Genomic DNA, 23,088 nt, shown 5'->3' with positions numbered 1-23,088 from the left:
TAAAATGGTGATCCTCCATGTTTCAGCCCCTCCAAACTCATCTGCGCATCTTTTGGAACCATGATAATTTTCTCAGTCCATGAAAGAATATTCAACTCCATGTTCAAGTTTATCACTGAAACATATGTCTGAGTAGGTGACCCAAAATCTAGCTGAAACACTGCACAGCTGTCTTATAATGAAAAGATGTGCACCCACCAGGGTTGCAGCTCACCCCTTTAAACATGTGGAGCCAGGAAGCCCTTCATGAACCAGCCAGTCCAGTGTCCTCACTGCTCAGTAGAGTCAACAGACTCAGGAAGACCAAGGAGCTTGCCCAAGGTCACACATCTAAATGCTGGCAGTCCCTGGCTTCTTAGCTGTTTTTGGTCCTCTGCTGCTGTCTAGCAATTTTTGATTCTGGATAAGTCATCGTTCAGACATTGTTTACATTGTCTGTAAATAGAGGCAGCTGGACCAGAACGAGCTAGAAGGCATTATGGTTTAAGGGTAGGAGCTCTACAGTTGGACTGAGTGCAAATCCTGTCTCTGCTCGCCCTGTAATACTTAACAATTTATTTAAGCCCTCTTGTGCCTGCAAAGTGGGAGTGAATCATAGTACTAGTATATGCCTCACAGGATCACTATAAAAATTAAATTAGATGATCTAGGTGATATGCTTGGCTGAGCACCATGAACACAAATAAGTATTAGGTATGATTATCATCTGAAACCTTTTCCAGCTTTAAGGTTTTAGTACTCTAGATTGTTAAGAGGGAATAACAACTCCCCTAAGAGTTCTCCCTATTAAGTTCACAGTTCAAGCAAAAATCAAGACCAAACACAGTACCAACAAAGAAAGAAAGAAAATGATTACTAGAGACTTGGAGAGAGATTTAAGAAATCTGGAGAAAAAAATAGGCAGAGATTCCAAAGGAGTCATTTAAGGAGAACTGATTCATGCCTCCTAGGCCCTGCTAACAAGAAGGAACAAACGTGAAATACGTTCCTCGGCATGTCTAAAATGCATATGTCCTTTGTCCCAGGAATCTTTCTTATAGAAACACTTAGTATGGCAAACAATTATATGGTGGGTAAATATGTCACTGTGGCATTATATCACACGAGCTATGAGGTGCACACACATGCAGAGATGTGTGCACAACACACTGGAGAACCACTGAGTGCCAGTGCAGACATTTGTGCCGGCTGCGTCGGACCCCACTCCACCGACTCACGGCCAGTTTTGCTTTGTCAAGACACTTACTCAAAGCCTTGTGGATTCCAGGCGCCATGGTCCCTAACTGTCCTCATACTTAGTACATGCATGATGAAACGTCTCCAAGGACACAGGCAGGGTTGACAGTAGCGACCTCTGGGAAGATGGGAGAGCAAGGGAACTTTCTTTAAGAATTTTCCGCCTGAGTCTTTACATGTTCTACACTGTAGACGACAGACCAAAATGTGCTCAGCCAGGGTGTCCCAGTGTCCACACCACTGACACCTGGTGAGCCCCTTGCAGTTGTGACGTGGCCTGTCCTGTACATTGTAGGATGCTTAGGAATACCCCTGGCCTCTACCCACTAGATGCCAGCTAAGACAACCCAATGTCCAAGTTGTCCCCTGGGGGCAAATCTGCCTGTCTGAGAACCACTGCCCCAGCCAATAGTCCACCATATCAAATATAAATCATTCCATGGTAAGTCCAGGAGGTTACCACTGATCAGGCCTCCTGGGCTTTACTGTCCTTCCCGGGTTTGGAGACAGACATGTGAGACGCTTCCAGTCATCGATGCCCCCGAGGCTCCCTGGGTTTGAGTCCAAGTGTCTCCTACTTCAGGTTTTATTCTCTTCTGTGTATTTGGGGACCTGCCAGGAGTTTTTGTGCAACTAACTCACATTCAAGGTCACTTCTAGAAAAGCAAATGACTTGTTTTCTGACAGACAGACCCACGTATGATTTCTAGAATCTCTTTCCTACCTCTTTAAAAACAGAAGTAAAACTATTTTAGATCCTCATGTTTAATTTAAGTGTGTGGATGCTGAGACACCCCAGCCTAGAGCATTTGGGCTTCTCATCCATGCTGCAGAATGTGTCAAACTCAGATGCGCAGGGCCCTCAGTTAACTTGCAAATACAGTGGTCTTGTGATTTTTTTTTTGTTTGTTTGTTTGTTTTTTTAAGGAAACTACATCTTCAATCCATTCCTACACATCCTGATGGCCAAGACATTCTATCTCATTTTTTTGGTTTGTTTCCTTTTTTGTTTTGTTTTGATTTTTGTCTTTCGCCAAGTGACCCTTTCAACAACTTCTGAACTAAAAAGAGTAAACTCTAGAGCAAGACACCCAGAGGCCTGATCAGCATAGGGCGGGGTTCTTCACGCTTTGTGGCTGGGTGTCCCCTTTAGGTACAACGAAAGCCAGGTTCTCCTTTGCTCATTTGTAAGCAGACATTTAAGTTCCTGGACAAACCTATCACCACAACTATGACTAGTCATGAAGACATTCATGACAACAGAAATGGAGCATACCATTTTATAGTTATGAAACATTAAAAAGCTAAATATTCTTGGAAGTGCATATGTTAATAGATGGGCCTTTTTTGTTTTTTTTTTAATTTGTTCATGTATCTATAATTATTAAGTAGCACTGCTAGGATAAGACAGGACTGAGCATCAATTTAATTGCTATTTTTCTTTGCACTTTTTTTTCTCTTTATTAACATGAGCACAGAGAAAAGTGTATTCAAGCAAATGAGAAGATGGGTGGAGAAGATCTTATACTATTGTTCTCTGAGCTCTTGTGAAGCTGCAGGCCTCAAAGCCCAGAGTAGCCCACCCTGGAAAACTACTTTTAAGAATCTTGCCACTGACTATTTGATTAAATCCACCTCAGAAGGTGAGACGGTGAAGGATTTGTGCTTCCTCCACAGCAGCTGACATTCCAAGGGGCTTCTGCTCACCCCTGGAGGCATGGCCCCCAGACCAGGAAATCAGGTGAGGGCAAGTCTTTCTTGGGTGAGGTGGGAGGGGGCACCTGTGCCAGGGAAGGGGAGCGCCTTCCAGGGTGCTCCCAGGGAGAGCAGTTTTAGGGAAGACAACACTTGGGAGCTGAGGACCTAGAAACTGAATCTGCTAACACTCTGCCCACCTGGGTACAGCTGGAGAGTCCCCATGTTCTCAAAGGACAGGCCCTGGTGTGACTTGGCTGACCTCAGGGAAATCTCTTCAACCCCAGACCAGTGTTTCCAGCTCACAGGACTGTGAAAGCTGCAGAAAGGAACCAGACCCTGATCAAACAAAAGGGAACACCGTGTATTCTGCACCTCCTGCTACAGCTGATACAACTGGAATACAAGTCCACTATGAAGAATCCAGGCCTGTGAAACGAAATCTGAATTAATCAATCTCAAGTCCAACTCCCAGCTAATGGGAGACAGAGTGGACTTACAGAGCACTATGAGGAAGCAAGTGGTCAAACTCGGAGTGCAGAACATTCTAGAGACACATGACCCAGTTTCTCCAATAAATTACCAGTGTGGAAAAAAAAAAATGGGACTGTTGAAGAACGAGAAGACTTAAAAGATACGATTCTGGCAGAACATTCTAGAAGACCCCTTTGAAAAGATGTAGTTGAACAACGTAGAGCATGCCTGTAATCCCAATGACTCAGGAGACTGAGGTAGGAGGATCAAAACTTCAAGACCAGCCTCAGCAACTTAGTGAGGGCCTATCTCAGAAGAGGACTGAGGGGGGTGTGGCTCAGTGGTAGAGCATCCCTGGGTTCAATCTCCAGAACCACACACACACAAAAAAAAAAAGAGAGAGCGAGAGAGAAGAGAGAAAAATTTGAGTGTTGCCTGGGTGTTAGATTATAATAAGGCATTACTGCTAATTTTGGTGGGTGTGGTAACGGCAGGGTGATCGTGGCTTTTTTTTAAGTCACTCAGTTAGAAATGTGTATCGAATTTACCGGTGAAATTGTGTGATGTCTGGGATTGCTTTTACAAAGTATCCTAACCTCACCTGGAAGGCTGGAGGAGGACAGAAGGAATGAGACTAAGCTAAACAAGGATCGTGATCAGGGTTCAGGTGATGGGCACCTGGGATGTATCTCTCCACACTTTTTATGTGTTTGAAACCAGCCTTTTAAGGGGGAAGGAGAGGAGAGGAAGAGAACGTTTAGTGCTAACTGCGTATCAGGCCAGGACCATGCTAGGTGCTGCCTAAAAAGTTCTTCTTTTACAAGTCCTGAGGCAGCTTTCAAGCAAGGCTCCTTCGCAGTCTAGAGAGAGGCAGGGGCATCCGATGAGCTGGGGAATGCATACAGTCGGCAAGGAGAGGGAGCCATTAGCACCTAAAGAACACAGAGATGCCTCTAGATCACGTGGGAGAGGCCGAGATGCTGCTGGATGGAGAAATGTCAGGAAAAGCACATCTGGGTTGACATTTCTCCCATGAGGCACAACTTACCCCCGCAGCAAAGCCGAGGCTCCCGTCTAAGATCCGCCTCTGAAAATGAAAGAGAGATGTTTCAGTTTCCAAGGGACATTGAGCAAACATGTCCTGAGCCATGAGGGGGCCATAAAGCCCAGGAGAGCCGCTGGCCTACCCCTGAGTTTATAAAATGGGCCAAGCACTGGGGGATACAGAGACTCTTAAAACCTCCCACCCTCCCAGAGCCAAAGTGTCCTCTGTGGGGGTGCTCAGGCTGCACAGCCCCACCCACGCCTCTTACGCGGCTCCCCCTGCAGATTGCAGCCCCACTGGACCTTTTGGACCAAGGATTGGGGAGGGGCACAGGAAACATCCCAACCCTCAGGCGGTGGGGGTGCCAACTGGACCACCATGCTAGAGATCGAGATGGTGGCACCAAAGGCAAGTGAGGACAACAGGTGACTCTCCTGAGAAATGACTGAGAAATGCACGCTCAGATTCACCAATCCCGCGTTCAGAGCAGCGTGAGGTGGGAGAGGCCCCAAACGAGAAAACTGCCCCGATGCCCACCGACAGTGGGAAGTCCACGCACACCAGTTAGGATGTATTCATGCTGCGGGATGCCGCGTGGCAAGAACCACAGGCGCGCACACACATGCGCACACGCTGCATGTGCACACACGTCACAAACAGGCAGGGGCGTGAAGTAAACTGGAAAGTAAACAGGGTGCACTCAGCCAGACACGCACTACACGATCACTCCGTCTAAGCAAAGCACCAGAATGGGGGAACCAGCCCTACTGTTTGAACAGCGGGAGAGGGAGCGTCCCAGGCGTGGAGAGCGGCGTGAAGGGTGTGGCCAGTTGGGGTCCACGGGGCTGGAACTTGATCTGGACTCTAGTTTCAAGGACATTTGTGAGAGATGTACACTTAAAAATATGTGTGCTTTTCGATGTGCATCTTGTAGTCCAATAAAAAGATGTGCTAGTGGCTGTCACAGATGGGTGGACGCACGAAACGTGGTACGTACACACAAGGGCATAGCCTTCAGTCTTAAAAATAAAAAAAGGGAATTCCGGCCCACGGGACACATGGAGGAGCCCTCAGGACGCTATGCGAGGGGAATGAGGCTCCTGCTCCCACAGCATCCTCACCCTCCCCGAGCCCTGGCAACCCCGTTCCATTCCTATCTCTGCAAATTCCACATCGCTGGGTGTCTTGCACACTGAGATTGTGGGCACCCTGCGACTCTGGGTCTTGGGGTTTGAGTTCCATGTCTCTGATGGAGTAGCTCTGGGGACCCTGCCAGGAGTGGAGGGGTGACTCAGCCCCGGGGGTTGGGGTCTCACGGCTGACATCCACGCCAGGCAGGCTGGTCTCTATTAGAGGGTGCAGCCCGCCAGCTTCCTGGACAGATTTTCCTCTCCAGATCTGGCTGGCAGTGACTTCCATGGCTCTGAAGGCACCTGCTCACGCGCCCTCCCACTATTTCTACGGCGGCTCCCTGAGCAATCTAGAAGCCACGCTCCAAGCAGATGCTGGGGCTCCAGGCTGTGGTGGAGGGAGCGCGAGTTGAAGAAAGAGGGGCGTTGCAGGCATGGGGGGCGGGTGTGGACTGTGCAGGGGCATGGAGCGGGTTCTCTAGTGTGAGTGCGGAGTGTGCAGAAGCAGCGCAGAGATGTAGGGGCCTGAGGGAAGCAGGAGAGATGTGGGGGTACAGGGACGCATGGGGGTGTGGGACTGGATTGCGGGGACCCGACAGTTAGTACAGGTATGGGGTGTAAGCAGGATACGTGGGGGGCCTGTGGTCTGCAGGAGGACAGGAGGCACGCCTACGTCTTGCGTCCTCTGTCATTCCCAGGAGCAGGAATAAAAAGCCCCGAGCTGGCGCAGAAGGCTCCTTCCTGCCCCAGGCTGTTTTCCACCCGCCCAGCTAGCACTAGGCCTGGGGCAGGGCAGTTACATCTGAAGCTTATAAAGTTCCCTCCTGCACTCAACCACTGGCTCCAGGCCTGACAGCTAGATGGAAGGTAGAAATCAGGCAGCGGGCTAAAGGAGGCCGCATGACTGGGTTCCTCCTCCCATCCCCTTGGGGTCAAGTTGTCTGCAGGAGAGGAGAAGACAGCCAGCGTGTGGTGTGTCTGCAATAAGGGGGCGCCTGCTCTCCTGGCCCAGTAGGAGGTCAGGAGAAAACAGGAAGACAGGGCAGAGACCTGACACCCACCGCCTGCAGGCACGGTAGGGGCTCCAGGGCCCGCAAGCCTGCTCTGGAACCATCAGAACCGCCAAGAGGATCCCGCGAACCTCCAGAACCGAAAAACTGAAGCAAGGGACTCACCTGTCCACTAGAGAATATGAACACCAGAGCCGCCCCAGCTGCCGTCATCCCCCAGGTGAAGAAGGTCCCCAGCAAGGCCTGGAACACGGAGCTGTGGCCCTGGAGCATGCTGGATACAGCTGTGGGCAGAGGAGCCAGAGGGTCAGCTGCCGAAGGTCCCTTTCCGTGACACATGCACTTTCTCACATGTCCTACCCGCCTGGCGAAGCTGGCCTCCATCTGGGTTGGCAGGAACCACCCCTCCTGCCATGCCAACCCAGCACGTGGGTCAAACTTCTCCACCCTGGCCCCCAGATATTGAAAGTTCCCTAACTCCAAAAAGAGACATGGGGACAGCTAGAGAGAGGCCAGAGAGCCCCCACAAGAGGTAGCAACACTGAGAAGTTCCAAAGAGAAGCACAAAGAGCGCTGACTGGGTCGCCTGGAGGAAGGGCCCTCAGAGGGTCTGATGCACCCACGTGACCAGCTCAGCTCGCTTTTAAAAATTCTTCCATTTAATTCCCAATCACACCCTCAATAGCTCTCAGCGGCAGCCCCTGGCCTGCCCAAGGGTAAATTTCACAGACTAACCTTCCAACCAATCTTCGCGCCCCACAGACTCCTCAAACCCACGCGTCCATCACCTCTCACACAGGTGCCAGGCTCCCGCTCAGCCCCGTTCTTCACGGCACCTCAATGAGCCCCAGATGGTCCTGCCTCCAGGCCTCTGTTCCTGCAGCTCCCTCCCAGAATGCCTGCCCTCCACCTCTTCACTCACAGAACCCAGAGCATCCTCTGTGGCCCACCTGAAGCCAAGTTCAGTCAAAGGCTCTCCTGGACCCCCCACTCATCCTCCCAGGAGTCTTTGGGGCTTTTCCTGTGTAGGCCTGCCTCCCTCGCCTTTTGTCTCTTTCACTGCTGGAAAACAGGGATGATCTTTCCCACCGTCGGCATCCCTGTGAAACGGGACTTTGTAGTCCCTGAAAAATATCTGGAAAGGGCCAACTTACCTGGACAGGACACTAGGCAGGGACAAGGAAACAGACCCATGAATGGCCTGCTCCCCTGGCCAGCTCAGCACACTGCTGCCGAAGCAGAAGCACGCCACTGCCCACCAAGGAAAGAAAGGCAAGTGCCCTTCCCTCTTTGGGGCCCAGAGTCCCTCCTCCAGATTTTAACACTCTTAAGACCCCCAGCTCTAAAAGGACTGCGAGGCCGCCCTCTCCCGTGGAAAGTTACGAGGCATCTGCTGGACAGGCCTGTGTCCTGGAACACAAACAGGCCTGCAGCCTCAAAGGCCTCATTCAGCTCCCCATCGGCCTCCAGCGCCGACTGGGCTGGACACGACCCCACTAGGCTCTGCCCTGCCAGGGCCTGGTGCTGAGGAGCCCACTAGCCTGGCTGCAGATCAAGAGTGAAGACGCTGCCTCTGTTGACCCTGGGTAGAAACCATGGTAGAGGGTGGACGGGGCCCTCCTGCCAAGGGGCTCAGCAACACTGCCAGGTTCAAACCTAGGAGAGGCTCTGGGCCCAGGCAAGCCCCAGCTGGGCCTTGTCCTAGGAGAGCTCTGTGATTAAATAGGCTCTATGGATTCAGATGGTGGTCCCTGAGTCTAAACAGAACTCAGGGTGGTGATTATAGCAGTTAATGTGGGGGGGGGGGGTCATTTTTAAAAGAAGCCGCCTCTTTACCCCCATCATCTTACTAAGTCTCTTGAAGAGAGTGACTGGATCCAAAGCCGCCTTCATCACACCGATCACCTATTCCTAGCTGCCTGTGGATAAAACTGCGTGCACGAAGCCAGGCCCAGAGCCAGGCCCAGAGCTAGGCGCAGAGCTCTGGCCCTCTCAGCACTTAGCATCCAAGACAGGTCAAAACAAAAACACCTCTTTATTTTTCCCACTGGCTGAATGTGCCTTTTGAAGGCCTCAGGAGTAAGCAAACAACCCTCATTTGCCAAAAGGCCAAAGTCAAAGTGGATTTTGTGGGCTGGTGAACAAACGGGAGCTCGTGGGTGTCCTGGTGGTTGGTGGGATAGGAAAACACTCTTCTAAGTCCGTCCCATTTATACCTGAGTGCCCTAAGAAGTGAGAAGAAGGGACACAGAGGGAGACCAGGGCCAGAGGTTCTCCATCCCAGTAGTGTTTTTCAGGGGAACACAAGCCCAGCACCCCTGGAGGAGTTTCTTCCATTTGCTGTTTGAAAACCTCATCCCTCTGCTGGGCACAGTGGGGCACACCTGTAATCCCAGCAGCTTGGGAGGCTGAGGCAGGAGGATCACAGGTTTAAAGCCAGCCTCGGCAACTTAGTGAGACCCTGTCTCGAGATAAAATATCAAAGGCTGGGGATGTGGCTCAGTGGTTGAATGTCCCTGGATTCAATTCCTAGCAAGGAAAAAAAGAAAAAAGAAAACCTCTCTCCTCAAAAGGGTGGCACAAGGATCGGTAGCACTGGGCCCCCCTGGGGAGCTACTTAGGAGTGCAGAATCTCAGACTTGCTAATCGGAATTGCATCTTAACCAAGTCCACGAGGGATCCTCATGCACACTAACGTGCAGACAATGCCAGTCTAAGACTGGAACAACTTCTACAAGTTCAGGAGCACAGAAAGCAGTCACCCTGCCCTGCAGGGGGGTTGGCTCAGTGAGTACAGTTCCAAGAGAACAGTGTCTTAAACAGGTAGACCAGTAACCTTAGGAGCATGGCATACTGAGCCACTGCACCTCCAAAGCAGCTCTTGCCACGGGGCTGTCTTCCTCCCAAGCTGGATGTGAATACCTTAAATTCTGATGAGCTGGGGAGAGGCTCATTCTCTGCCCACCGCAACTGCAGAGAAGCCCACTCTGCCCCACTCCCCTCCTGTGCACCTTCTGCTCCAGCCGCCTGCGGGGGGGGGGGGGGGGGGCACGCCTTTATTTTTTTATTTTCCTGCCCCTTGAAACCTGTTGCTCCCTTCCAAGAGTCAGCTCCAGGATTCTGGTGAGGTGCAGAAGTGGACACAGCTCCTGTGTCCCAGGTCCTAGTGAGATGGCGCACACACACGCACAGGCACTGACTCCATGAGGGGAAGCAAGGAGTCTCGGGTTTGGGCCAAAGTGATTCTGCAGAAGTTGTCAAACGCCTTGCTGCTCAAAGTGAGGTCCGTGGACCGCCAACCAGGGAAGAGGTAGAAATGCAGTCTCAGGCCCCACCCCAACCTGCTGCCGGCTAGCCAGCCAGATTCCCAGTGGAGTTCAGATGCCAGTGGGAGGGGCCGCTGCTCCCAGGGATCCTGGATCCCCCCAGGAGCCACGGTCGCTGCCCTCCCGCTCACCCTGGAGAGGGGCAGAGGGGCCAGGCGCCCCTCCCCGCTCTGCCACCTGCAAAGCCTCTGCTTCTCCTCAACCCTCCTCTCCCAGGGACTCCCGCTGCCTAGCTGCCCTCCAGCCTCACACTCTGGTCCTCAGGCCCCGGCTCTGGGCCGGCCAAAGGCGCCGAAGGAGAGAAAAGCCAACTCACTAGGGTGCCCTCTCCAGCCCCCACTCCACTTCCATCGGCCCGCTGCTGCTCACGGGGCCGGCTCCACTCCCGAGTCACTTCCTGCTTCCCTCCCAGCACACGTGTCCCTTCAGCCACCAGGCCCCGCCCTGCCACCACTGGCAAATCCCGCCTGAAGAATAAATTCTCCGGTTCACAGCCTTCCGCCGGCTCAGGAACAGACTGGGGCGGGCAGAACAGAGTCCCAAGGCCAAGTGCACAGCAGTCTTGTGTGCACGAGCCTTTGCAGGACTGGGGGAGGCCACAGACACCCAAGGAAAGAGTCATGTGCCAGGCCCAAGGCTGCTTGTGTTTCTCCACTTTGGGCGGTGGGGTCCCATGGTGAGTGAGCGGCCGTGCAGCATGTGCTGGGGCCCAAGGGACATCAGCACCAGCATCGTTGTCTGGGCCAATGACTCTCAAACCTCAGCTAATCTAACACACATGCACGCACGTGCACACCCCTTCCAGAAACATGCATACTGCCTGCGACTTCTGCACACTTCCCTTTGTAAGATGTGCCACATGCTGTCCAGAAGGAAATGCTTCCTTAAAGCTCCAAACCCTGACCGTGCCCTCCACCTGCCACCTACCACTGTCCTCTCCCATAGGGGCAAACGTGCCCTGAAGCCCCCATACATTGGAGGAGGGAGGATGTACGTGAGAACAGACCAGAGCACTGGCTCAAGAAAGTGGGGGGTGTTCTATAGACACCCAGGGCTGCCTGAAGTGTCAGAGGGCCACAAGGCTGGTCCTGGCCGGCCCAATGAGCCAGGGAGCCACAGGAGCCAGGGCAGCAGAACAGTGGGTGGCCCTGCTCACGTGATCCAGTTTACTGCCCTGCCAGCAGCACCCCCATGGAAGACTGGGGCAGAGAGGGCTGGGATAAGCATGGGTTGGCACAAAGTGGGCCAGCCAATGTGTCCTGGGCATCTCATCTTTCCTTGTCTCTCTCTCTCTCTCTCTCTCTCTCTCTCTCTCTCTCGTTTCTCTGAAGAGGTAGTGCAGCCACTGAGAGCCAACTTCAGAATGACCACAGGGACGAGATGGCACATGGGTCCCTTGGACAAACTCCCCAGCCTTCCCAGCCTGAGTCTCCCCTCCCAGGGTGAGAGACGCTGTGCTCCCCGGATCTCTGCACGCCCTGGCTGGCGGCCCTCCCGCCCTCACTTCCTTCATCTCCGGCTCCTCAGACATTTACTCAGCATCTGCTGTGCCGTGTCCTCTGCTGGACCCCTATGCACGGAGCCCAGCAAAAGAGACGTGGCCTCGCCTCACCCATCCTTTCTTATCTGCCCTTCTGTAAGGGTGGCCCCCGACACCACCCGAGGACTGAGATGAGCCACTGGCCTGGGGCGGCCAGGGCCTTCCCTCCGGGGTGTGGACAGTAAGCCCAGCTGGATTTGCTGATGGGCCAAGAGGTGAAAGCCACAGGCATCGTATAGACGTGCGGCAGAGGCGTTGGGGCGGTGGTTGTTGAAGGAATTTGGAAAATCATTCCTCTTTCATATAGTTAGAATATATCCACTATGTCGGTCTCAGCTGGGGCCACCTTGGTCCCGATGAGCCCGCTTCTCCATCCTGCCCTGACCTCCTGTTGATCTTCCTGATTCGCCATTGTTTCATCTCTGCAGGTGTCAGTGTCCCTGCTGCAAACACTCTCAGGGCTCCTCACTGCTCCTGGGGGGAACCAAGCTCCGCCCTCGGCCTCTGGACCGCCTGGAATCGCCCGCTACCCCACTCTGCCGCAGCCAGGCTGGTCCGCCGCCTCCTGGACCACCAGGCTCGCTCCCGGCTCAGGGTCTTTGCACTTGCCCCCCTCTGCCTGAAGCAGCTGTGTCCCAGATTCGCACCTGGTGGGATCCTTCCTGTCTTTGGATCCCAGCTCCCCGGATGCCAGCTCTGTGAGGGCTGTGCCACATCTGCCTTTGCCCTCTGTGCCCCAGTGCGTGGCACAAGCAGATATTCAGCATGCATGGACAGAATGAGTCCCTCAGACACAAAGTGTCTGCTGACTACTCTTTATATTAAAGGCCACCTTGAGAACTATGAGAAAAAATAATATTTGCAAACTGCAGGAATTGTCCCAGCCGGCCTACCGTGTCACATCAGGCTTTCCGAGTGTCATCCAGGGCTTCTCAAGCAAGGACGCCCACCCCCACCCCATGAGACCTCTGAGGGGGTGCTACCAGGCTGCGGCCAGACGCTGCTGAACATCCATCAATACCCAGTCCCAGCAAAAAAAAAAAAAAAAAAAAAAAAAAAAAAAAAAAAAGGGCCCCCGAAATGTCAGAGGATAACAGACGCGTGAGACCCTGGAGTGATCCCGTAAAATAAATTTCCTCAGAAGGACATGACGTGATGATAAAAATCCCTCCTAAAATTTAATGTGCTTTCAGGAAGCATCTCTCAAGCCACTAGTGGGCATGAGATCCACCATGGAACTCAAGAAAGAAGAGAGTCAGCTGTCCAGCCGCCTTTATACTCCGGCAAGGTTGCTGCAAGAATACACCAACCATACAACACCCAGGTGCTCAGCTCCCTCTAGCCTGTGGGTCTTGATGGTGTAAGGCTCCAAGGCTGTTATCAGGACACTGTGACATTACAGAGCTCCCCGTACGGAAATTCCTGGAAGGCCTTTGGCAGTCACTCCCTGACAGCTGGGGCAGACCTGGCTGCCCTTGACTTTTGCTCTCTAAAATGACTGATGAACTGATAAAGAGGAAGTTCTACCTGGCATCTTACCTAAGCATCACCCAGAAGGACCCATGACCCCTTGACGCCACCCTCCTGAGCCTGGGAAGAGCTGCTGCAAACTCTTCCAGTTTCTTTGGCAGGTTTACCAGGGGGGCTACTGAAAAACCGGACTCTACTTCAGCTGCTCCTCCACAGCTCTGTGCAGCATTTGGATGACCTGCCATTCATTCAGTCACTCAGAAAACGTTTACTGCACACCTACTATGTGACAGGCTTGTGTGAGGCACTGGGTACATGCCAAGAAGGGAGACAGATTCAACCCATGGCTCCAGGAAGCTTCTGCTCCAGCAGACTTGGGCAGTGTGTAGACGGTGCAGCAGAAACTGAGGCTTATTATTGAAGCCCCCTTATTACTCAGCTGCCTCTTTCTTCTTCCTATTCCTCATAAAACAGCCATGCCTTCTATTGTTGGATGCAAGTGAGTCTATCCAGTCAGTGAGGCCAGATCAAGAGGTTATCTCCTTCCCCTGGTGGACACAGCTCTGTTGACCCTGAGCTGTCATCGGCTCTGGGAGGAGAGACTCTCTATGCTACAGACCAGTGTGCACCACTGAGCAATGTCCAAAGAGGCCTCAGAAGATTAGGACTGATTCTGAGGCCTGGGAACTCATGATTTCTTTCTTGTTCTAACACAATCTTCATTTCCCTACCAACATCTTTTTTTTTTTTTTCTTAAAATAAGACCTCAAAATTGTATAAGCTTCAGAACCCACAAAGCTTGGGTGGGCCCTGAGTGATGTTTAGGGCTTGAAGCAGGAAAACAAACAGCTTCCCCTAGCAGACAGACTCATGTCCCCATACCCCACAGGCATCTGTACCCTAATTCTTGAACCTTGGAAATTTGTCACCTAATCTAGCAAAAGTATCTTCACTGGTGTGATCAAGTTAGGATATTGTGATGGGAAGATTACTCTGGATGGGCCACGTAATCCCAAGGGTCCTTTTACGGGAAAAGATGGAATCAGCAGCCGGAGTGAGAGCAGGAGATGTTTAGCGATAGAAGCCGAGGTCAGAGACAGGCAGCCACAGGACAAGGCAGACACGCGGCCCCTAGAAGCTGGAAAAGCTGAGGAAACAGTCTCCCCAAAGCCTCCAGAAGGAACCAGCCCTGGAGGTACCAAGACTGTAGGACTTCCAACCTCCAGGACTACAAGACAATAAATCTGTCTTGTTTTAATTCATTAGGTTTGTAGTCATTTGTTACAGCAGCAAGAGGAGACCCATACACTTCCTTTTGCCTGAAAGAATCTAATTTCACAGACATTCTTCTCCAGTGGTGCTGTGACCCACCAGGATCCACACTGGGTCCTTGTCCATTGTCATAGCAAAGTAGGACCAACGACATAATTTTCAGGGCCTGGTACAAAATGAAAACGGGAGACCCCTTGTTCAAAGTTACCATTAAAAATAGTAAAATATAAAGCCTTTTCCTTTCTTCTGCATCTCTCCTGGGACAGCATGCAGGCTCCATTGTCCCATCAGACTTTGGCAAAATACAGTTCAGAGATGAAACTGTGAAGAATCTCAAGGCAGGGACAGAGAGAACATTAACACCAAGGGAGCAGGGCCCTGTGTGACCGTACAGGCCACTCGCGTGAAGCAGGTAGTGTCCCTGTGGCTGAAGTGGCAGGACCAGATTGAGGAAGGCCCACAGTCACAATGGGAAAAGCCAGGATTGATGATTCAGGTGTGCGAGCAGAAGGTTCCAGATGGAGAAAAAACACAGGTGAGACCCCCGGCTAGAGCCAAAAGTGCAATCTAAGCCTAATTCCAGGCAGGGAAGCCAGAGGCAGCCAAGGAGCCTGGACATGGAATGGACACGTCGTCAGGAGCTGCCTGGGATTCAGGAAGGAGAATCCCAATTCCTATTCCTAGTGGGAATTAAAGGCTAGGCAAGGGGAGAAAGAGAGAGAGAGAGAGAATATATCTGCAATCGGAAAATGCTGGGTCAGAATTTGGGGTCCCCAAGGTCTCCAAGGCCTAAGGAATGGTCACAAATTTAAAATAATAGACACTGGCTCAAAAGAGAAAAAGCATCTCTAGAAATCTAAATTAATAAATGTTTAACTAAATGTCCCTAAAACCTTCTTAATTGTTGACTTTGGTATTCATAAAATAATTTAATTACATTTGAAAAACAAACCGACGCTCAGCTTTTCTCACTTGCAGATAATTCCTAAGTACGCACAATGGTGGCCAAGAAATCACTGCCAATCATAAATTAAATAAGCTTAGGGCCAAACAATTTCCAAAGCAAAATTATTCTGATTACTTTGTGGGGGGAAAAAATTACTTAATGTGGAGTGTGGGAGCATTTTATTATGTTTGGTGCAACATGAGATGAGACCGTGAAAGAGCAGGGGTTCTAGGGGGCCCTCCAAAGATCCTGGGAGCCAGGAAACAGGGAGAGACAGGATTCTAGGAAACTTCATTCTTCTCCAAGGGTGAGAACAGAAACCAAACTCATCCCTCGTGGAGGGCTGATGCCAGGGACAGGAGGAGGTGGCCTCCTGCTGTCACCTCCTCCCCAGGGGATGAGACCAGCAAGCCAGGACCTGGAGAGGGTGAGCAGTCAGGGAGGGCACCCATGGGACAGGACGCGCAGCCCTGGAGTGCAGAGGAGAAGAAGGCAGGCGCTGGTCCCTCAACTGTCCACGGTCAGGAGGGAGTGAGGCCAAGGCATCCAGACACCATTAGACCTCTGGGTCGAATGAGGCCAGGGCTGGAGATGTGTGGCCACCGGCGAGGTCGGCTGAGAAGCCCTGTAGATAGGTTAACTAGTGACCTCTGAAAAGAGAGGCTCAAATTCCCTCCTCAGAGCCTGTGACCTTCTTTGAAAACAGGACTTTCTTTGCAGATGTAATTAAAGATCTCAGCGTGAGGCCATCCTGGATTAGGTGGGCGTGTCCTAAATCCAATGACACATGTATACTCATGAGTGACAGCAGGGAAGACAACAGGGACACTGGAGAAGAGAAGGCAAAATGGGAACAAGCAGAGAGGAGGGTGGTGTGGCCACAAGCCAAGGAGTAAGGGCAGCCACCAGAAGCTGAAAGAGGCCAGGAAAAATCCTCCCCTGGGGCCTTCCGAGACAGGCTGGCCCTGACAACACCTTGATTTGGACATCTGGCCTCCAGTCCTGTGAGAGAACAAATTTCCACGGCTTGAAGTCACCTGGTTGGTGGTATTTGGTAGTATTTGTTATAGAAGCCCTAAGAAACCCCCAGCCCCACCCCACTGACTCCTCTCATTTCTCCCACCGGAAGGGGAAGAAGCTCCAACCACAGGAAGCCAAGCCTTTACCCAGATGTAGTTAGGAAGTTCTTTTGTTGCCTTCATTTGAAAAAAACAAAAGCAAACCCCAAAAGCCACCTCTCTGTGCTAATGCAGGGCTAGCTCAACTTAATGGGGGGTGGGGGCAGCCAGGGCTCCTAATTCGGCTTCCTCTCCTGTGACAGCGGCCCAGTTTCATTGGGTTGAGTGGACAACTCAACCCTCGTAAAATTGTGTGTTGAAGGCCCAGCCCCCAGTGCTCAGCGTGTGCCCTTATTTGAAGAGAGGGACCCCACAAGTTAGGGCACAGTCATTAGGAGGGGCCCAAGTCCAGCAGGACTGTTGTCCTTATAAAGACAGGAAATTTTGGCAGAGAGATAAGCAGAGAGGGAAGATGATAAGAAGCAACAAGAAGAAACTGGTCATCCATGAGGCAAGGGGAGAGGCCTGGACAGATCTTTGCTCAGGAGGGACCAACCTGATGACACCTGAGCAGTGGACGTCCAGTCCCCAATACATCTCGGCCGTCGGAGTCACGCAGTCTGCGGTACTTTATTAAGGCAGCCCTAGCAAACGAACGCAATTCCAGAGGTCACCACAGCTCACACGACAGGGTTTAGTGCCGGTCGGACCTCAGAGCGGGAGCATCCACCCAGGCCTCCCACCGCGCAGGCAGAAGCATGGCCAGGCTATGGGGCTGGACGGCACCGGAGCGGGGCAGGAGCCCCCCTCTCCCACTGGCCCTGCTCCACCTGCAGTCCCCACCACTGTGCACCCCTGGCCTCCCAGGTGGTCAGCTGAGAGTCATCACCTCGTGGCTCAGTGTGAAAACGATTATCTTAGGCCAGAGAAATGGGTCGGCATACCAAAGCTTTTGAACTGGGCATGGAACCACCTCAGGGTTAGCTACGCCGCTCCTCAGTATTTACCCTGAAGGATTAAAGTCATCCTGCTGCAGAGACACATGCAAACCCATGTGGACAGCAGCACCATTCACAGTAGCCAAATTATGGGCCCAGCCTAGGTGTCCATCACAGATGGATGGATAAAGAAAATGTGGTACATACACACAATGGAGGTTGTTTTGGGGGGGCGGGTGGGTACCAGGGATTGAACTCAGGGGCAGTGGACCACTGAGCCACATTCCCGTTCCTATTTTGTATTTTATTTAGAGACAGGGTCTCACTGAGTTGCTTAGCACCGCTTTTGCTGAGGCTGGCTTTGAACTTGGGATCCTCCTGCCTCAGCCTCCAGAGGCACGGGGATTACAGGCGTGAGCCACTGCATCTGGTCACAATGGACTTTTTTCAGTCATAAAGAAAAATAAAATTATGGCATCTGCAGGAAAATGGATGGAACTAGAGACCATCGTGTTAAGTGAAATCAGTCAGACTCAGAAGATGGAGAGTTCTGTGTTTTTTTATGTGGAGGCTGGAGAGGAAAAAGAAAGGAAAGGTCGGGGGGCAGGTCTCATGAAAATCAAAGGGAGATCAGCAGAGGAAAGGGACCCAGGGGTGTAAGGCGGGGAGGGAGGGGGACGTGTGGCACCGTGACTCTGGCCCCATCACGCTGTTCTACTGTGTGTGTGTATGCATATGGAACCACAAACCCCGTCGTGATGTACAACTGTCATGCGCCAATAAAACAATGTGGGGGAAAGTTAATAAATTAAAAATTTAAAGAAAAAGAATACCAAGGCTTTGGAAAACTATGTTTCAAAGACCCCCCAGGCGCACACTCCAACAACTGAGCTTCCCAGGCCAGGTCTCCACACACCCTGATGCGAGAGGTATGGATGTGACCCCTGCTTTCCCGGCAAAACTTGTGCGACTGTTTAAAAATAACTCAGTTCTGGGAGAACCGCTGGGGCAGAGCATTGGCCTAGCATGTGTGAGGCGCTGGGGTCCTTTCTTAGCATGGCAAGTAATAATAACAATACTACTAATAATAATAATAATAATACGGAATGACAGGGTACACAGCTTCGTGGGCCTTCTGCCTAAGTCATGGGAACTGGCTTTATGTCTTGCCAAGTTTTCAGGAAACCACAATGGGGACCTGCAGGAGACAACCACAGAGAGAGAGTCTGGCCCCTGGGAGGGACTCACAGAATCGCTTGTCTAATTAAATTGAATGATGAGCTCTGCCCTGGGCCCTGCCTCCTGCAACTGGAGGGAACCCAGCAATGTGCTCCCCGGAAACCTGCTTCATAAAGTGGTTCCAAATGTGGGTGGGGGAGATTCCGAGCACCCCAGTGCCCTCGACCAAAGGCTAGTTATATAAATTAAGAGCATGCATGCAGTGGACTGCTACGCCGCTGGTCAAGATGATAAACATCCCGGCAGCACAGGGAATATTTATGATATGGAGGTTTGCAACAAAAGCAATATACGCAACATACGCCATTGGTCATCACAGTGTAAATATGCGGACGTGCAAACAACAGAGACCAGAGAGGAGTTCGCACCAATTAAAGCAGCTGGGGAACTGGGGGGGGGGGGGGGGGGGGGGGGGTGGAGGGAGTAGACTGTGGTGCTGTGATCCTTTGTCATTTAGAAATACTTCAACAAGGTGTAAAAAAGGCCAAATGTAGAAATCAAGGCTTACTGGACCTAAATACCAAGAACATCGTTGAAACCCAATTAAGAAACGGGGTTTCTAATTCTCAGCACAGGACTCTGTCAATAAAACATACTCTCAAGTCTGTGACCTGGATGCTGTAAACACCCAGTTAGGTTTACTCGAAATTTTTCCGTATTTGTCTTAATCAATCACTTCCCGGCACCTTCTTCCCTTCATTAACTCGTCCACAGACCAGCTGCAGAGTGAGGTCATCTCTGGCAGTGGGAGCCAGGGGCCAAGGAAGGCCCGTTCCTCCATGGCTCCTTCCTACCCAATCTGGGAGCCGCTGGGGCCTGCTGTCACCGCAGGCCAGCCTGGCACTGCGTTCCTGTCCTGCCCACCAGCTTTCCAGACAGATGGTTGGTGAGGCCCTGACTCAGACAGAACGTCTGGGCCTCGAGGCACCTCCAGACCCGTGGACCCCCACTACCCACCAGAGAGCCTGCACCCTGGCCATCCCAAATGCCCTCAAGAAAATATATCCGGGGGGAAATATATCCTCCCTCCGCCCTTGAAAGTAAAAAAGCTGGGCTCTGCATGGGGCCCCAGACACACGCCCAGAGCTGCTGTCCTGAAGTGTCTGCTTCTGGGGTTGAGAGGGCTAGGCTGAGTTCTTCCGGAACCTTCTACAGGCACAGTGGGATGCACCCCCTCGTCCATTTTAATACCAAGGCCTACTTTGTATTGATTTTGGCAGGCACTGGTTATTTGGCAGTAAGCACTTCTATGCTAGCTCCATGCCACGTATTATTTCTCTAACTCCACCCTGCCCCCATGAAGATGGTTTGAAAGAGATTTGTCAAACGAAGAACATCAGTTAGGAATTAAATCTTTTCCCCATTTTTTATCTATATTTAAAAAAAAAAAAAACCACCAATATATAGCTACCAATGAGAGCTTCAGATTCATGGGAAAGACCCAAATACAGAACTGAGAGGCTACTACACCAACCAAAAGCAAAGAGATGGATTTTAATCTGCTTTTGCCTCGTTCAGCTTTCGGAAATGTTAACAATTGATAAATGTGATGCTAGGTAGCCCCTTCAAGTTCAGGAAGCCCAGACTGGAAATCTCTGCTGCCTGCGGGAAGAAAAAAAATGAAACACACAGTCTTTGGCTTCGAGCAGTAAGGAAAGCGATCATGTAAATACATCCGCCCCAAACAGTTAAGCACCAACGAGGCGAGGCCCCGGCCCCTGTTGACTGCTCTTCTAACATGTATACCAATTAGGTTATTCCACCCTGAAGGAAAGGACAAGGAACACATGTCATCCTCTGGCGAGCAGAGGAGACACTTAATAAGTATTTGTCAAATAAATGAACGGTGACCCACATTTTTAAGGCAATTAATTCTTACAGTCACACTGCTGGGTGAGACACGTGATCTCACCACAGCCCCTGAGCCCCAAATTCATCAAGGAAGTAAGGGCAGCTGCTGATCCAGGAGGCTGGGGAGACTTCAGGCTGTCAGGGGGCCCGGGGGAGCCTGCCCTGAGATGACCCCCCTCCCTTAAATGCTAATCCCTTAGGAGGCTCCATCTCTAAGCCCCTGTTGGGCCAGGCTGTGGTTTCTACGCAGCTGGAACCCATGCCTGTGTGCTTAGATGCCACAGAGACCCCTGGGGCTGGAGTAGTTCGCCATTGGTGGGGCGGATCCCAGGAGGAGGTGAAGGAGGCGGGCGGGCAGAGGGGAAGGGACAGGGCACTCTGTCTACTTACTCCCTCACCCACTGCTGAGGATGGGACCGGGGGCCTCCTGCCTGCTGGGCAAGTGCTCTACCACTGGGCCACACCCCAGTCCAGGGCGACACCACGTGAAGCAGGGGCACCGAGCTGGAAATGGACTGCATTAGGCCAACTACTCAAAAGCTGGTCAAGACATCGCCGCGGGTAATTTCAGAAGGCTGGCCTCCTGCTTACGCTCTAACTCATCTGCAAATACACGTCCACAGGGACGGCACGGTCCATCCAGCATTGCTGCCCTTAGTTTTATAAAATCTTGGACCTTTTAAAAAAATGAAGCTGTGCACACTGGCACACACCCGTAATCCCAGCAACTCGGGAGGCTGAGGCGGGAGGATCACAAGTTTGAGGTCAGCCTCAGTCACCGAGCAAGGCCATAAGCAACTTAACAAGACCCTCTCTCAAAATCAAAACAATAAATAAATAAAAAGGGCTGGGATGTGGCTCAGTGGGTTCAGCCCCCAGTACCAAAAAATAAAATAAAATGATTTCTGTATTTCCCACCCACTGAGACTTTGTTACTTAAGAGTTGCAAACAGCCCCTACTTGTTTCCTACCTACCACAAAACTTATTTCCTGGAGGGCAAACACCTCAAGACCGATATTGGTCAGGAACCACGGCGGCGTTGCAGAGCATAGCACAGCCCGCCCAAAGAAAGAGCTGGAGAAGAATAAGAACAGGCTGGCGATGAGGGGTCCTCAGGGGGAGAGCACAGGAGGAGGACAGAACGACCCTGGTGACAGAGGCAGCACCCGACATTAGCCAGCCCAGTTCCCAAGGCCAGGTGTAGCTATCCCCAGAGCAGGCTCTGAACTTAAGCCAGAAAAGCAAATCCCGCGCGTTTGCCTTGACAGGGCCACCAACTGCACTGCTCTGTGCAGGCCTGGGGGGTATCTTGTGAGGTGGGACTTTCGGTCTCAATTGGAACCGTCCTGGGAGAACGGGGGAAATGGGTCACTCCAGAGCACTTCACACACGCGGAGGAGGCTGCCCGCGGAGGCAGGGAGCTTTGGGGTCCTAACCACAGCCCCCTCCTGCGGGGTAGCTGAGAACACAAAGCTCAGGTTCGGCCAGGCTGCTCCATGTGTGGCCTGTGGGCCTGCAGCACAGGCACCTCTCCGGAGTCTGTTAGAGACGCGGACCCTGGCTCAAAATAAAAAAAATAAAAAGGGCTTAGGATAGAGCTCAGTGGTAGAGCAGCCCTGGGTTCAATCCCCAGTGCCAAAAGAAAAGGATGCAGAAGGTCAGGCCCCACCTGATGGAATCACCCAGAACCCAAATCCCACCCAGATCCCCCGGAAATTCATGTCCAGTCACATGAGCAGCACAGAGGTAGTCAGTGGGATGTGTCCCCTGAGCCGTCTGAGTCTGGGCACACGCTGGTTCCTGACGCCCCAGTTGGGACAAACCATCCGAACGTGACGCCCAGTGAGTGGCGGGTTTTTGTGAGCCATTCCTGCATGGCTCTGCCAGAGGCTGGCGTGGACGCTGCCTGACCAGTCCTTTCCCTCCTCTCTCCATGCTCCTCTGCGGTTCCCGAGGGAGCACAGCGGCCCCCGCGCGTGGGCATTCCGGCGGAATCGTCCCTGGGGCGGGGAGGGCACCCTGAGAGAGGCGGCAGGCTTGGCATCTGGTCTCCACACCAGATGCCAGTGCCGCCTCCCACCGTGAGGACGGAGAACGCCTCCTGAGGTTGCCCTTGTGTCCCGAGGGCCTCAAGTCCCCCCCCTCCGTCCCCCAGAACTCCTGGCTGCACAGAGAAGACTCCCTCGGGGAAACGAGAGCCAAAGGGAGGTGCCATGCTGCTGCCCGCCAGGGGTCTGTGCGAGTCTTGAGAACCAGGCCAGGCTGACCCCGGGGGCTCCTGGAGGGCGCGGCTGGGTGACCAAGGGCTACCCCTTGTCCCGGGGAGCCTTAAGACGGGCAGACCCCAGCTGCCAGGCGCTCCCGCGTCGGCCCCTCGGCTGCAGCTGCTCCTTCTGCTTCAGCCGGCAGGTGCGGGGAGGGCCTCTGGCCTTTCCCTCCGTGTGCCGCGACAATTGTGTTGCGGGCTTCTTAACGGCATTGTTTAAAAAGAAAAAAGAAAGGAAAAAGACAGGGCAGCTTCTGTTCCAGTGGGCAGAGTGAGCCATGTGGCTGTCCGCAGCCGTCATGCGCACGCGAAGGCACAGGCGCAGGCTGTCCCCGGCAGGCCTCTTGCAGCTCAGCTCCCTGTTTACCACGTGAGGCGCCCCGAAGCCCCCAGGGGTGTGGAGAGGCTCCCGCCTCCGCCTCCATGCTGGCCTGGGCCTTACCCGCTCTCGAGGCAGAAAAAAGGGGAAGCTGCTGTATTTTGCCAATTCTAGGCCGCACTCTGTCCTCCCTCCTCCCACCCCTAGCTCAGCATGGTGGGAATTCTGGAGCGGTTTCGCGGTATTACAATGGCCATCAGCCCAGGGGTGGG

General features: G+C 52.5%; 1 protein-coding gene across 5 annotated transcripts in view; it reads right to left on the bottom strand.

Annotated features, from left to right (window-relative positions):
- SLC39A11 (solute carrier family 39 member 11) overlaps positions 1-23,088 on the bottom strand; it is a 398,609-nt gene that overhangs the window by 318,612 nt on the left and 56,909 nt on the right. For 4 of the 5 annotated variants that reach the window (XM_079132335.1, XM_079132337.1, XM_079132338.1 and 1 more), the window contains exons 1-3: positions 10,233-10,359; positions 6,756-6,874; positions 4,454-4,492 (exon numbers count right to left, since the gene is read on the bottom strand). In XM_079132335.1, the coding sequence (XP_078988461.1) occupies positions 4,454-4,492; positions 6,756-6,863 (147 nt within the window). In that variant the 5' untranslated portion in view covers positions 6,864-6,874; positions 10,233-10,359. Of the gene's footprint in view, positions 1-4,453; positions 4,493-6,755; positions 6,875-10,232; positions 10,360-23,088 lie in introns of those variants that run through there. The other variant, XM_079132336.1, reaches the window with a different exon arrangement.

This window comes from Sciurus vulgaris (genome assembly GCF_902686455.1).
Source record: "Sciurus vulgaris genome assembly, chromosome: 3".
Taxonomy (NCBI): Eukaryota; Metazoa; Chordata; class Mammalia; order Rodentia; family Sciuridae; genus Sciurus; species Sciurus vulgaris.
Note: the sequence above shows the minus strand (reverse complement) of the source record. Positions and strands in the feature narration are given on the sequence as shown.